Source organism: Dermacentor variabilis, unplaced genomic scaffold, assembly GCF_050947875.1.
Source record: "Dermacentor variabilis isolate Ectoservices unplaced genomic scaffold, ASM5094787v1 scaffold_22, whole genome shotgun sequence".
Lineage (NCBI taxonomy): Eukaryota > Metazoa > Arthropoda > Arachnida > Ixodida > Ixodidae > Dermacentor > Dermacentor variabilis.
Genome location: NW_027460390.1, coordinates 653,737 through 670,857, shown reverse-complemented (window position 1 = coordinate 670,857; position 17,121 = coordinate 653,737). Strand labels below are relative to the sequence as shown.

Below are 17,121 nucleotides of genomic sequence, written 5' to 3'. Positions count from 1 at the left end.
AAAATCTACTTAATGTGCTAGGCAAAGTAGGCGACGCAGTGGGTGAACCAATTAAGAAGGAAGACATTGACATTTGTCATCGAGTTGCGTCACGAAGGGCGGACATGGAGCAGAGCATTGTGGTTGTTTTCAACCGCCGTGCAAAGTGTGAAAAAGTGCTTGAGAAAAAGTACGGAAGGCTAGAATTAATTCCTGTGACCTAGGATTTGACAAGCGGCAAGCAATATATGTAAACGAGCATCTTTGTCCACAGCTAAAGAAGCTTCTGGGCATGGCCACCGCCAAGAAACGGGAACTGAACTGGCGATTTGTTTGGGTGAAGGGCGGCAAAATTTTAGCTCGAAAAACAGAAGCATCTAATGTTATTCGAATTGCTAGCGAGGCAGATGTGCAAAAGATGTGCGAGTAGACGCGCCTACATAGATTTCATTGATCTGTTTCACATCTTATTTGCACCATGGGAACAGTTTTACCAAGAGACGTCATAAAGCCGAATTCGCGCGATTGCCTTTCATTTCTTCACTGTAACGCACAATCAGCTAGGCACAAGCATGACGAGTTGATCGCGCTTCTCGGTGACTTCCCGTTTCAATTTGACAATGTAATGATAACGGAAACATGGTATAGATCAGAGGAAGAAGTGTTTCGAATGCCTGGTTTCCAAACCTTTTATTTTAACCGTTCTGATAGGTGTGGCGGGGGTGTATTACAGCTAGTATCTGATCGAATTTCATGTAGGGTGCTTCCAGCTTACTCTGTATCGACAACAGACTACGAAGTGTTAAGTCTAGAATCACACAAGTGTGTTTTCACTGTTGTGTATCGTCCCCCTAGCGGCGACATTGACAATTTTTTGTGTTTCTTGAAAGATTGTTGTGCTACATCAGCACAAATCACCTGCAACTTGTCATTGGTGGGGATTTTAATATTAATCTTCCAGTAAATACGCCGAAGTCTCGAAGATTGCAGATTATTCTTGATTCTTTCAGCTGCAGAAACGTAATTACGACACCCACACGAATTTGTACCGATTCCGAAAGCTTGCTTGATTTGTTCATTACAAATAGCTCGGAAGGCTATGTACAGTCTGGTGTAATTGAAGGAAACATAGGAGATCACTCGCCCGTGTACATGATATATAAGGTTAATCGCGCATTTTGGAAATATCATCGTTCTGAGCCACTTCAGATTCAAGCAATTAATAAGAAAACTCTAGAAACTTTTAGAACGGAAATAAAAAAAATTAATTTCAGCTCTGTACTTGACTGCACAGACGCAAATGAAGCGTATAATATATTTATCCATACACTTTTAAAAGTTTACGAAGTTTCTTTCCCGTACAAAAAACTTAAAAAATCGAGAAAGATTAGGAAACCGTGGCTTACTGATGAATGCCTCAGAATGATCCTAGAAAAAAATTCTTTGTATGCAAAGTTTTTTAAGACGGGATCCTCCGGACTTCACTTCCTTTAAAAAATACAGAAACAGTTTAAATAAATTCTTGAGAAATGGCAAGAACAGGCATTTTGAAAACGTTTTTAATAGAGCGGGAACTAGAAGTGATGTCGTTTGGCGTGAAGTAAATAAACTTCTACTGCCGGAATCGCATAATAAGCAGGAATTTGAGCTGACAATTGATAACAAAGCAATTAGTGCTGAAGAATTAGCTAACAAATTTAACGAACACTTTAAGTCTTTAACCCCAAGCACGCATAACATAAATGCAACTTCCTTTCTGGGTAGTCCTAATGCTTACACAGCTTTTTTTGAACCTGCTACACCAGAATAAGTATACGCGACCTTTATGTCCTTAAAAAACAGCACATCGCGCAATATAGATGGATTGCAGATTAAACCCATTAAATTTGTGCTCGATCTTTTGTTACATGTGCTTACTCACATTTTTAACATTTCCTTATTAAACGGCGTCTTCCCTGAGAAAATGCAACATGCCAAAGTGATTGTTATATTTAAGTCTGGAAACAAAAACGAGCTAACAAATTATAGACCAATATCTATACTTCCTGTAATTTCGAAGGGTCTCGAAAAGATCATTTGCGCAAGAATTAGATCATTTTGTGATAAACATAGCATTCTAACAGATATGCAGTTCGGTTTCCGGCAGGGAATGTCTACAGAGCTTGCCTTGCTGACGCAAAAAGAAATAATTTTAAACAACTTTGAGAACAAAATGTTAACTCTAGGTGTATTCGTTGACTTTTCCAAGGCTTTCGATTCGGTTAACTACAATACTCTATCTTCAAGATTAAACCATTATGGCTTTCGCGGGACTCCCCTTAAACTTTTGAAATCATATCTTGAGCACAGAAGGCAGTGTGTCGCAATAGGATCAAAACTTTCTTCAGCAAGAGAATTAACACAAGGCGTTCCACAAGGAAGTGTACTTGGACCGATTTTATTTAACACTTATATTAATGACATAACGAATATTAGTCAACATGCACAGTTCTTAGTCTATGCGGATGATACTAGCCTTTTTTTCAGGTCACTCGATATTGTGCAACTTACAAATAAGGCAAGTAAAACTTTAAACTTATTGCAAAAGTGGAGCAATCTAAACTAATTAGCAATTAATGCAAATAAAACTAAGGCTGTGTTGTTTACGCCACCACAAAAACAAGTAAACTGCAGTACTGTTCTTTACCTCGGCACAGAAAGGATAGAAATAGTTGATACTGTCAAAACGTTAGGTGTAATTTTTCACAAACATTTAGTTTGGGATGCACACGTTGAGCGTATTATGTCCACTTTGGCGAGAGCATGTGGAATAATCTGTCGATTACGACACATACTGCCCTCTAAGGTAAAACTAATGTTATATAACAGTCTCTTCCTTTCACATGTTAGCTATTGCAATTTAGTGTAGGGTACAACATCGCAAGCAAACATACGAAGCTTAATAACATTACAAAAGAAAACTGTCCAACATGTTGTTAACGCACCGTTTGATGCACATACATTCGAGATATTTCGTGCTCATAATGTGCTCCCTATTGAATATTTCTATGATTATAACCTAGTCTTAAAAATTAAAAAATATTTTCGCTGTAACAATAACGTTTTCACAAACTTGTGCAACCTAGTCAAATCAAGGGAAGCGTTATATGATTTCCGAAAACAGAGCCAGTGGGCGTTACCTTTCACAAGAACAAATTATCGTTTCAGGCGATTGAAGTACCAGGTGCCGAGAATATTAAATGTGATACAGGCTTCCCATACCGAACTAAATGCTATTACGAGAAAGGCACTGAAATTTAATTTAATTATTAATGGTCAAATTTTATAAATAACATTTGCCATTTTAATTTTTTTTCTTTCATTTTATTTTTTAGCATGTTCCAAACCTCGCTTTTCCATCGTTCCGCTTTTATTTTTTTCCGCTGAACATTGCCGTTACATTGAGTTGAATTTTTGGTATTTTGAAGCGTTTTTGTTCAGGTGTTCTTGTCATTTGTGCATGATCTTTTTCTTTTTTCCCTCCACATTTTTCTGTATACAGATGTATGCCTACATGTACAGATGCAAATATGTATAGATGCTGGGTTGGTGTAGATGAGCATGTGAATATATGTATACAGATGTTATAAATGTTCTGCTGTGAATATCAATATCTGTATAATATGAAATTGTTTTTGCACATAAGTAACTGATTTTCTTTGTGAATATTCTGCAACTGTTTGTCAAAGACAGGGGACAGGAACCTCGTCAAGCTGCGATTGTGCAGCTTTTTGTTCCTGCCCTTGCATTTTCTTTTTCTGTGCAAACGAAAATGTGAAATAAAGTTTGAAAGTTTGAAAGAAAGTGGATGAAAAAACAACTTGCCGCAGGTGGGGAACGATCCCACAACCTTCACATTTCGCGAAGCTAAACGATCCGTTGGCTAACACTCCCAGGGTTCTCCTAGAAAACATAAATACCCAAGAAAGTGGATGGGGAAATGGCGCCGTGGTAGCTCAATTGGTAGAGCATCGCACGCGAAATGCAAAGGTTGTGGGATCGTTACCCACCTGCGGCAGGTTGTTTCTTCATCCACTTTCATTTCCATTAATTTATCGTTTTTTTATTTAATTTATTATTCAGAAGTAATTTCTCCTATGTTGTCCTTGGTGCCAGTGTTTGTTGGCTTATTATATGACCAATCAAAAATCCGGCCCCTCGGTAACCCCCTCTCTTCTCGTATAAAGAAGTGCAGTTCTAAAATATGCGATTACCAGAAGCACCACTGCCTCACCAGAGCCCGTCGAGAGTAAAGGCCTGGAGGCGTGCACTGTACCGAATGCTACCATCGCAACAGCGGCTTCTCAAGAGAGGTCGTGGTGTGAATTCTGGGGGCTGATAATGTGTAGCAAGTGGACCTTACGTTTTACGCGAGCGAAAGACCAGTTGTGAAATACTAGCGTTTACTAGGGTTCCATCAATTCAGTTTTTGTGTTTTCTGTAGAGAAAATTTTGCAAGGCTGTGGAGGTCACTATGCATTCTTGCTTTCATGCCTGAAAGGTGGACCCTTCAAGCTTGTCAAATAGGTTGCAAGAATAACGAACAGCACTTTTTGTGACTAGTACCTTGGTTGGTCTGGTTTAATGTCTGGCAAACAGCCGCTCACATATTCCATCTCAACAAAAACCCACCCATCTACAAGTACCATTGAAAAAGTAAATGACATGGACAGGCTTAGGCATTGGTAACTTGCACAAAATTTGGTGCTGCTTGGTCAGATGGTCACATACCGGTCACATCAACAATGTTCATAATGCCACTGATCTTGTAGCAGCTGAAATGAAATCTGGAAAGGCTAAGCTGGAAGGTGATTTTACTAGATATTACTTGGAAAAGAATAGCAGAGAGGTGCCACAGTTGACTGGCGAATGTTGGTTGGAGAATGATGATGCTGAGATGACAGGCACAAATGAAACACATGGCGTGTATCTTTCATTCAGGTGTTCTAAGAGAATTACACAATGTGAACACCATTACCTTAACCTAGTAGACACCATCAAAAGTAATAAAGGCAGTTTCACCCGGCCCTTTCTGATGGGAAGTTGGCAATATCCAGACTTGTGACAGACAGTGACACATTGCATGCATGACACACATTCATAATTCAAGAACTAAAGCTTAATAACACAAAATAAGATAACTCTAGACAAACAACACAAAACATCCAGTGTTAAGTGTTCGTAATGCACATGCATTACGAACACTTAACAGTGAACTATACAATATATGCAGTTCTATTCATCCTGAAAATCCTCACCGATGAGATGTTGGCGGTGATGTGTTGCTATAGCAGAATTGCCATGGCACAAGGCTGTTCTAGTTGTCAGGTGGCTCTCGTTGTGCAGGACGAAGCCAGATGAGTGGTTGGCAGCCATTAAACGGGGCAGGGGCAGGTGTGTGAGTGGTCGCTATAGCACAGGGTGGTGCCCGGCGAGTGGTGACAGGTTGAAACCCTTGCTGGCCTCTGTTAGAGGATGGGGCCAGGACTGGCAGTGGGTACCAGGCTAGGTATCACAACGCACCATTGCAGTGCTCCGTGAGGATGACATGGCAATGTGTTGATGGCAGATCTACTCTCTGGGCCAGGTCCTGTATGTCACCCGCTGATCCCTCCAGACCACAGCTGCAAAAACATCCACTCGAGCTGAAAGACAGGCAACAGATTGCGTTGCCACGTCACCCCATTCTCTTCTTCATGTGCTTCTGCACTATAACTGTCTTCGTCTTTTGCTGCATGCCTTACTAAACACTTCTTTTTTCTCAAACTCTTCCTTGATTATTTTTTTTTCCTCAACACATCTCCCGCAGCTGATCTTGTTTGCACATGTTACATAATATATTAGAAAAGTCATCCATTGCCAATAGCACTTTCTGCAATTTTTCTAAAGCGTTTGATAAGGTGTGTCACAAGCTTTTTACTGCATAAACTAACTCTTCTTAACAATGATTATAACCTTACTAAGTCGACCGAATGCTTTCTAAGTGATCTGTCACAATTTGTCAGCACTAATCACTATAATTCTCCTTTCTCTAATGTGACCTTAAGTGTACCACAGGGTTCAGTGCTGTGTCCCCTTTTATTCATCATTTACATTAACAACCCTCCTCCCGCAATTTCATCCAATGTTAACCTCTTTGCCGATGATTGTGTAAATTTTCATGAAATAAATGACAATAATGAGATCAAATTGTTACAGGCTGATTTTAACACTGTAGATAATTGGTATAACAATTGGCTAATGGAGCTTAATAATGATGCTAAGGGGTATCTTGTACAACACGTACTTCGCCTACATATTACCTAAATAACAGTACTTTTGGATCTGATAACTCTTGCAAATATCTTGGCATTCACATAACAACTAACCTCACTTGGAATGTCATAATGATTACATAATTAACATTGCTAATAGGGTTGCCCGCAGTGGGGCAACACTATCATGAAAAGCACGGGCAGCAGGGAGCAAATGGTTTGTCTGTCTCTTGCTTCAGTGCATCTCCAAAACTCAAGATTGCACAACCGCCAGCACTAAACGTGTGGGAAGACAGCACGCAATCCCACACCATGTCAGCTTGCCAATTGTTTGCACATGTGGCAGATTACCTCTAAAACAGGGTGAGAAAGCAGCACGTGTGCTGAGCCACGCCGATAACCATGTACAGCCACGGCCACGCTAGAAAAGGAGGCACGCGCCAACTTACTCCCTCCCTCCCCTCCACCTTCACACTTGATTGCATTACCGCAAGCTCCTTCCCCTGCCCCTTTTTCTCCTTTGCTCATGTGGAAAGACAGCGCTCATTAAGCCGCTATCCTTCTCGGCTCACCCTTGCACGATTTCACTTGCACCTAAAGCCTACGGCACGTGGGGCACGATATGATGTTATTGCTGGAGTTATTGCGCTTGCACATGATGCTGCTCTGCTTAGGTTCAGTCGCACAATTTGTGATGTGCGTTTGTGAGCTACCGCATGTAATTCAATAATTTGGTTATCTGCATCCGTGGAAGTTTCTATTTATTGTCTCAGTATTCTTTCGCAGCAGCAGTGAAATTTCGTTATATTGAAATCGTGTATAAGCACACTTTGTTATACTGAGGTTCAAAATACATGTTGTTCGAAGGACAATAAGTTATACAAAATTAAATATTTTGTTAAACTGAGAGTTTTGTTATATCGAGGTTTAACTATGCCATGAAGATGCTAGACGCTCAGGGAATTGAAAAAGTGCCAAGAAATGTGCACTGAGGGAAAGAAGGGTACCATGGAAATTTATAAAATTATCACACATATATCATGTGCAATAGGCAGATTTGAGTGTTTCTGCACCTGGATGTTAAAGAAGGGAGAATGAGGGAGGATTTGATAACACTATGCTTGTTATCGTAGTTGGAAGAGATAAATCTGGCTCCTCAATTTTGCATTGATTCCAGAGGTAACTATGGCCAGGATTCCAAATTGCTGCTGTATATGAAAGTTTTCTCCGAACAAATCTTTCATAAGCCAAGGGAAGGGACAATGACTGATTTCTTCTGATGAAGCCAAGTGACCCGAGATATGTTTTGTGAGCAGGTTAGTTAGTTGGTAATAAGAACGCCAAGACAATAGTACAGGAAAGCCTCATTAATTGTGCCCTTGTTAATTTGCAAAATCGGACTCATCCTCTGGTACCAGCAGGCATAAAATCAAACTCCTTAATTCAGACATGTTTGGCTGCACACCGTTTAATTCACACAACTTTCAGAGCTTGGTGAGCACAGAATGCTGCAAATGTGCTGCCAAACTATAGTGTGAAGGATGTCTGCAGGATTTCTCTAGGATATCTCTAGGACATCTAGGACAACACATCTCTAGGATATCCATGTTCTAGTAGGGACGTCCATAGGATATCCACTGGACATCATTGCAGTCTCTGGGGTGGGCCTATCCGAAGTACAGCCATAATTGTCACTTCTAGTCTAAAAGCATACACCCCAGACATTGCAAAGACATACTGAACTAGTCCATAGGATGTGAAATTAGGATGTTTCATACCACTTGGATAGTCTAAAGTGTCAACTGATCCTACCCAAATCCAATTTTCTATCCAAATTACACACAACATTCTTAAGACTAGGATCCAGGATCTTTTCACAGCCATTATAGTATGTGTTCAGGGTGTGCCTGCCCTTCATCTTCATTTAAATGAGCAATGACCTTAGTTACATATCAGCACATGACCACGCAATTATTCAAATTAAAGTTGTCACGACTGCCCTATTGTCTAAACAGTATCAGGTACATGTTGAAATGTCATGACACACACATTCTTCTAAAGGACTCACAAAAGACTACATATAAAATTTATTGTAAAGTCGCCAAAGTACATAATGCTTAATCTTTCTGTAATGTGCAAGAAATTCAATATTTGTCATACAAGAGGTATGTAAGAATATGCATTATTATAGGCGATTAATACAACATAAACACCAGAAAATATAACTCAATCAATACAAACTACTAGTTCTAACAGCTCAGTAAAGATGACTGAAGAAGTCAATGTCAAAATATTACCTTTAAGCATGAAAACACTCAAGAAGTGCTTGTTGCATGATGGCATTCTCTAAAAGTACCTGAGGCATAGCTTGCTGTACAAGTGTCTGCATAGATGCAAGTGCTATGGTATAGCAAAAGTGTAGACAATGGTACAGATGAGTATGTGCGGCATGGCATACTCCAGTGTAAACAGAAAATACTGCAGACTGTCATGCTGGACTTAGACTAATGAACAAAAATCCACAAGTCACAAAACCTGCAAAACCTACATCAGAAACTGTGCAATATCTTGATAGCCACACACCAATGGAATGCCTCAGCCTGCTTTTTACTTTTATCGCACCCACTAGATCTAAACAATTCAACATGTTGATGCTTAATAAAGATTCTGAGTTTAGAAGTTGTTGTTTGGTTGTATTTGTTTTTTTTATCATTGCATGGTTTTTGTGTGTGCATTTTGCAATTTTTTCGTTATTTTTAAACTTGTGCCCGTCTGCGAGGGCCCTTGAATAGCCTTCAGTGTTTACTATTAGAGAAATTATTTAAGAACAAGCAACAGTAAAATCTGACCATAACAAAATTGAAGGGAGAGCTGAAATTATTTTTGCGACCATTGTTTCATTATAGCTGGTGTCTGCCCTTATGCAAGCAGATGCATATAGAAAAACAAAAAAGCAATTTCCACTTGTGATCAAATAATGAGCACTGCATGAAATCAAAGGCCTACAGTGCTCTGCCACCATGCTCTCAAAACTTGGATAAGCTGAATGATTGCCAAGAACATGCTTCACAATCCAAAGCCAATACTTTAGCCATGAATTAGGTGAAGAACAGAGAAGAAAACATGACCTGTTTAATACCATTGCAACGGTGCAGCCAAGTTGCAGTTGATGGCAGCCACTTTTCGTTTAAGCAGTTTTAAGTCTTTTAGAAATGGGCATCAGTCACTAAAAAATACGAGCACGAAAAATCCCCCCCCCCCCCCACACACTATGTATAGAAAATAGTACTTCACCAGATATGAAGATGCTAGCCATCACTACACCTGGCTGCTGGGTAGTTTCTTTATGCGACAGGTAGGCATGGAGAAAAAAAAACAGTGTTGCAGTAACCAAGCCTTGGCATTCATTAGCCACTAATAAAGAAATGCTATAAATGAAGATATAACAGTGGCACTTGCCTACTTCATGGGGGAGGTGGGTGTTTATTCCAACTGGGACCAATGCCCAACATATTACATTAATAAGATGCAAAGGAGCAAGTTACTTGAATGCGCATGCACAAATGTCAAGTGTAGCCTGTGCTTTAGATGCAGCATTTACCTCAAGCCCTGCGCTCCGCTGTTTGCACCTCACTATGGGGTAATGGTCTACAACACTCAACTAAGGTGCAGGATGTGTGAATAGAACACAAGAGAGCTCAGGAGCTTGCAGTGCCTGTCGACCAAAAACATGCAAAAGTTTTAAACTGACAAACACACAAGCTTCTATCATTGTTGTACAGCATTAAATTTGTTTAACTGGCGTGAGACCAGAAAACTTTCCAGAAGAAAAAAGTATTTGTATATCCATTTCTAGAAAACTTGCTTCAATAAAGAGGTTCTAAATTCATAAGCTTCATGAAAATTACAAAGAAAATTATAATTACTTTGTTAAATTCATTATTTTGTAACCCATTTCACTAAGACAAGGTTTTACTGTCGCATTGTGATGCAAGCGACTGCACAAATTTTTTTCGACCCACTCGCAGCATATGAAACAGCCTTAAGCTACGAACATGGACAGACAGCAGCTGCACATGCTATGGGCAGCTGCCACCTGGCATGGTTATCATAGTAGTGGTAATAGTACACAAAACCATCCCACAGACAAGCTTAGTCAAACCATCTTTAGGTTCCAGAATTACCTATATTCAATGGCCACCATGGTAGCTGAACTGGTAAAGCACTGAACATGTAATATGGAAGATGAAGGGATGGCTCCCACCTGTGGCAAGTTGCCTTTTTGTTCACTTTTTCATTTCTTTTATTATTTCTATGTTCGATTAAAAATCAACTTAATTTTCCCTATAATATCTCTAGACTCATAGTCTGCTTGCTTCACGTGGTTGTAACTAGTGAAAAATCAAGTCCCTCATTTCCCCTCTGTTCTTCTCTCTCATCATACAAAGCAGCTGCACTTCAAGCCATAACAGCACTGCCACACTGAAAATACCAACAAAAAGAGAAAGGACAAAAGAGGTTTAGCTTGAAAAATGAAGATAATGGAAATTATTCAGCAGGCGAAAGCTTCCATCCTAATTCTGTAGTGTTTCTAGTCGAAAACACTTAGTAGGGGCTCTAGAAAAGGTGTACAATTAAACAATGCACCACAGATAATACATGGAGTTTCACTTATTTTTACAGGAGTAACTAAGAAATGCAAACACAAGGGCATGCTAGTTCAAAGAAATTTAGTAAGTCAACAGTCATCCAAATCAAGCTTTTGAAATTGACTGCAGTGGTGAAAAGCTAGCTCAACGTATAACTGAAGAAAAATATTTAAAACATGCTATTGTCACGTGGTGGTGACGTTGAAGAACACAGTAGCAAATACTGTTAAAGACAAAACTAACTTTTATTGGGCGAACCTGTGCCCACAAAAACAGGCTACACTTATAGCACAACGATAGCGGCGAACACGGTCGGCGATCGTCAAAAATCTGATCAGCGGGTCAAGTGCGTCGGCTTTTATAGATCGGTCGTCGAATGTTCCAGATTAACCGCTGGGACCCACGTGTCTTCCACAAAGTTCTACACTATTCGCGTCGCGCATAGATGCAATCAGATTACACAAGTTGCGGTGAAAGACAGTGGACGGAACCATCGATAACATTCCAGAAACTTCTTTTACATGCAGGCACGTCTTGCGCTGTGCAATAACATTTGTTAGGCGGCGAAACGTGGTCGCCCGATAAAGTTAAGTACATGTGTCACTATAAAGAGATGAAGTTGCACTTGAAAATCTGTTACCTATATGTTTACTCATGTCATTGAATAATGTTAAATTTTAAACTTCACAATAATACTTTATTCATATTCAGGAAGGGTATGGCTAGGCATGCAGGGCCGCAAAAGGCAGGACTGCTCATATAGGGGTGGCTTGCGTGCCGAACCTGGAAGTTATTACTGCACTAAAATGTGCAGCGACAGCTGAATGTGTTTGTAAGGCTACCACAAATGCTGTGTGGCCTTCAAGATAGGTCCTATGTCTTGCATTTCGGGAGGGAATGTTCTGGTGATAGTCACTGGAAACTGTCTTCACAATGCCACAGCGTGCAGTAGCCACGAGGAACTGTGCCACTCTGTTCGGTGAGAAGCTCAAGGTGATTTATGTGGTTGTTCAGGCACACTGATGTCTGGTGGCCAGGAGCAAGAGGATGGCGGCAACCTGAACTCTAGACGTAGGATGCTGCCAGGATGCGAATTGCAACAGGGTGTCGGTCCTGACTTGTGTGTAAGAGAGGTGCTGCCTTTTTGGCATGTTGCGACTGCAGAAAGTGCAGGCAGCACAATACTGTAAGCTGGCAAGGTGAACTTGGAGGGTTGTGGTTTGGGGCAACCAGATGGTGGAGCAGTATTACAGGATAGGCAGTACAAGGGCAGCATTTAGCAGCCAGAAAGTGCGTGGCATACTTAAGGTGCTGTGCATAGCAAATGCAAGCATTCAGCGGGACCTGGTGACCATGGGGAGCATCTGGGCAGTAAAGGGCAGCTACAAATCCAATTCTACACCATGCAGCAGTTGTCCCATGTCTATGTTCACAGCCTACACAAGTTGGAACAAGGGCTTTGCAAAGATGGCACAGCCCAGTAATCGTCATTTCACAAGATTTTTCGGTGTTTATGGGCAGTTGACGTTGCTCAGTCTACCGATGACATGTGTTAAGGTAAGCCTGAAGAGAGGCTAGTCAGAGGTGCTATGGATGGGCTGAAGGAGCATAATGTCATCAGTGTAGAGAAATAGCATGGAGGTAAGGTTTTGTGTGATTCTGTCAATGTATATGGATAAAAAGCATTGGGCTGAACACACTACCTTGGAGTACACCAGTGAGGATGGCTGCGCAAGGTAATGATGTGCCCCGGTAGACAATACATTGTGTGCGGTTGCTGAGCAATGATAATTTCCAGGAGAGTATGATTCCAGAGATGCCCTTCAATTCAATGCTAGTTAACAGGGCAAGGTGCAGAAGGAGGTCACAGGCTCGAGACAGGTCCAGCTGAATGAGCTCGCACGGAGTGCCTTGATTGAGATGGGTACTTGTTACATGCACAAGGGTGCCAAGAGCAGCTTCACAACTGCGGTTGCCATGAAAGCTGTGTTGAGCCGGGGTGAGAAGATTATGCGCATCAAGGCCGCATTAAGGACATGTTCAAAGGTGCAACACACGATAAAAGTGTTGGCGATGCGACGGTATAACGACAGGAGGTTTGCAATGTGCACTGTGGTCATTATGCACAGGCGTGATGTAAGCAAGCCTCCATGTAACAGGAAACATACCCGAGTCCAGAATTTTATAGAACAGGAAGCACAGGAAATGGGCCATTGATGGAGCTGCGGATTTGAAGATAAGCAGGTGGATGCCACTAGAATTGCAGCTTTGAAAAGGTTCAATGTGCGACACTGGTTCTAAGACATCTTCAACTGTTATTGCAGGGTCAGAATCTTAGGTGACACAGATTCAGCAGGTATGGGAGGGTTGTTGGTAAGTTGGGAGGTAAAAGAAGGCGGTGCTGTGCTTGTTGCCCATATTGAGGAGAAATGGTCGCTGAATGCTTCAGCAATGAAAGCTGGTGAAGACGTTGTGTCATAATTGATAAATAAGCAAGGACACCGAGTCTCCTACAACTGGGAGTTTATGTGTGCCCAAAATAGCTTCAGCTGCTTAACTGCTGTGTTAGTAAAATCGGCAATGAAGTGTTGGTGGGAGATGCGGATTTGCTTCTTGACCTTCCGCTCTAGGTGTTTAGCAGCTAGCAGGCAATTTCAGCAGTGGCTTTTCATTGCGTGACGGGGCATTGCGTGGGCATAGCGCTATATATTCAAGTACCATGAGGGGAATTTACATGTTTTGTCGCAGAACTAAAAGTTGCACGGAGGTTATCAAAGTGGCAGAACTTTCTCCCAGTTATGAAAAAGGTTCCCAGACATTTTGAGCAATAGTCTTGCAGACCACAAAAGCAAGGAAAAATTGTGGTGGACATGCAAGAGGTACAGAAGTACAGTCGGCAAGGTGTGCAAACAGATTGATTTGCCCCTGCTTGCAACCTGTCATGCATAATTTGGAAAAATAATTGGACACTCATTAATACTAATTCATTAATACATACATTCACTTTACATGCTATGTACTTACTCACACTCGTTGGTACTCATGTTCCTATATATGCTCGCTCACACTCACCCATGTTTACAGTCGCTTCCATTCACACTTACCGGTAACCACTCGCGCTCACACTCACGTCCAGTCCCACTCACCGGCAATCACTCATAAATGCACACACGTCCACTCGCAGACAGTCAGTCAAGTCCGTACTCACGTCCGCTCAACCTCACCGTCACCGACTCAAGTTAACTGGTACTCGCTCCAGTTCATACTCGATGGCACTCGCTCCTGTTCATACCCACGTCCGCTCACATAAACGCTCCACCTCACCTCTTTGATGGAGGGTGGTACAACATATTCTTGTCTTGCTTTAGCGCAACTCAGTTTGAGTATGAAAGAGCACAGACAGATGACAGCATGAGCGCTATTAGTATGAATCAGGTGGCAGATGAGCGCGGCAAGGTTGTAGAAGTCATGGGGCGCTTTTAATGCATAAGCATAATATGCCCCATTCCGCACAAATCCAGCGTTGTATTTGGTGGCGTGACTGAATGATGGTACCAAAAATGGCCGACGACAAAGAGTAAAAACACATAAAAATACTCGGATTCATGTCAAATTTTCAGGAAGGTTCCCGTAAACGAAAATCCCATATGTAAATTTCAATTGAACACGGGCCTCTGCGGTGTGAGATGAGCATGTCTCCCTGATGCCACACTGGCTCCACAGTTCTGAATGACTAAATGTGTGCCTGGTACGTGCGGCATTGCACATGTCACGTCGCGGCGCAGTCAATGGGTAGCACCACGTCATGAGTGTATAAAATGAAGCATTAATGTCCATTTGAACGCCACTAAGCGGTCTTTCGAATTATGAGCTCCTCACAGGCAAGTGAGCGCATTGAGACGCTTGGTGCGATTTTATTAGGCCTTACCAAGGCACAGTTAAAACGCAGGTGAGAGCTTGTGCAGACAAGGAACTTGCAGAAAAAAAAAAAAAGAAAAACCATTTCACCAAAAGAACTATAATGCTTTTGCATTCCCACACGCAAGCAGTCTTAAGTGGATCTGCCAAATTTTTCTACATGCATACAAGCAAGACGGCATGAAGACGGCGTGTCCAGTGCGCTTTGTGTGGCTTGACTCAGCTCGTTAGCCAACACACCGATAAGTCCATTATGAACCGAAGTGCTCGTGCCTTCTAGAAGGGGTGTGATCTTATAAAGGTTCAGAAAGAGAAATGTCGCTTGTTCTCATTTGATTGATCAGAATTTTGCTTTCGTCAGCAAAAGTGCCATTCTGATCAATGACGATCCGACAACGGATGTATGATAGCGATTGTCTAACGGTGACGACACGGCAAGGACGGAATGATCACGATCGAATGACAATATGGTTACGATAGAATGACGAAGACTGAGGTTGATGGAACGACGAGGGAATTAAGGCAACGGCGGTATGACGACAATTGGGATGACCTTATTCATGGGATGACAATGACAAAACGACAGCGTGACGACGACAGCATGGCGACGACTGTGTGAAACGATGGTGCGATGACCACGGCATAACGACAGTCGCATGACAACAATTAGGCAGAGACACTTAAGACTGCTTACGTGTGGGAATGCGAAAGTTCTTTTTCTGCGTTTCCCTTGTTTGCGCAAGCTCTCGCCTGCGTTTTAGCTGCGCCTCGGTAAGACTAAATGAAAATGCCCCAAGCGTCTCAACGCAAGGAGTTCGTACTTCGAAGGACCGCTCAGCGGCATTCAATTGGACATTGTTTTTTTTTTTCGTTGCTGGGTGCTTTGTTCGTCGCGGCGATAGATTGTAATTTGTAAAAACACTGCTCCAAGAGTGTACTTGTAACCGGCAAACGGAGTCCTCATGCGCAGGTGGGCACCTTATAAAGCTGTGTCTAAATGTACGTCGGACGTACGTACATGTACCTGCTTTGCTTCCGCTTCGCTAGCTCCGCGGTTCCCGCCTACAGATTGTTCCACACGTTTTTGCAGAAGGACGTTTATTTAACTCAAGGGCTTTTGAAAAGTCACGGAGAGCAGCATACGAAAAACCTGGCACGAGCGAAGATACGGCCACTACTACTCCCCCAGGCAAATCAGCGATGTTATTGAAGGTAGTGCGCCGTAAGGCACGAGAAAGTCTGTCAGACGTGCACCCAGCAACGAAAAAAGCACTCCGCGACTTCTACAACACCAGTCAGAACCTCGCCCATCTTCGTTACGCAAAAATAAACCGAAGTGACAAATAAACAAACAGCACTCACCAGTTCCTCTAGGTTCATAGTTCATGCTGGTGGAGGGCATCTGATGTCCAACACGGTCTTCGGTTGCCGAAAATACAGAACAGCTGTACAGTACAGAAGTCTACCATGTGCGACGAAATCGAAAAAGCGCGGTCGCGCGGTGTTCTGGCTTGACTGGCTTGACTAGCGTTGGCTGGTTCGAAGCATGGCGGCTAGACATTATTTGGCGTGTCATTAACATTCGTTTTCGTTATGCGTTTCAGAAACAGAGAGAAAAATATTTCGCGCTTACCATTGCTCTGTTAAAGAATGACATGTGGCGCAAGGTTAAAATAAACAGAAGCAATAAGATTGCATTTCGTTGTTCACATTGTATTTGCCTGTTTTTCAAACATTCATTTGCTAAACAGTTGATCAGGCGACGAAACAATTGGCCTTCGCTTACCGTCATTATGTCAAACAAATGCCTGTTTGCCTTCGTTTAGTCCTCTCACCGCAAGTGGTGTCCAAAACAACACGAATGTGACGTCCCCTCGTCGCTTCCATCGTTTGCTCTACAGCAAAGCATGACCTTGGAGATTTGTTTCCACTACTCACAGGGGGTGCGATGTGTACATCGCGAGTAGTTTCTAAATAAGATTAAATCTAACCGTGAGGGCCACAGACGATGCGAATTCGCATTTTTAAAGCGAAGCTTTCTTTGCCTCCTATTTCGACTTTTTCACTGCTGATGCTACTGTCCGGTGCGCCGCGTCGAGGGGTAGTTTACAGCAAGAGCGCGGCAGAGAGGAAAGGCGACGTGAGAAACTCGTTTCAACCTTACCGTCGCGTCGCTACAACGCCCTCTGGAGCTCCCTGGGCGTCACCACGATACGATCTCGTGACTGCTGTAATTATCCGTGAGCACCCCGCAAAAGCATTGCAGAAGCTGCAACGTTGTC

General features: G+C 42.2%; 1 protein-coding gene across 2 annotated transcripts in view; it reads right to left on the bottom strand.

Annotated features, from left to right (window-relative positions):
• LOC142568579 (uncharacterized) overlaps nucleotides 1–16,334 on the bottom strand; it is a 38,355-nt gene extending 22,021 nt beyond the window's left edge. For both annotated transcript variants that reach the window (XR_012825467.1, XM_075678458.1), the window contains exons 1-2: nucleotides 16,202–16,334; nucleotides 5,277–5,642 (exon numbers count right to left, since the gene is read on the bottom strand). Coding sequence is in view for 1 of the 2 variants with exons in the window: in XM_075678458.1 (XP_075534573.1) it covers nucleotides 5,277–5,394 (118 nt within the window). In the remaining variant the exon portion in view is untranslated. The remainder of the gene's footprint in view (nucleotides 1–5,276; nucleotides 5,643–16,201) is intronic.
• Between the last annotated feature and the right edge of the window lie 787 nt (nucleotides 16,335–17,121).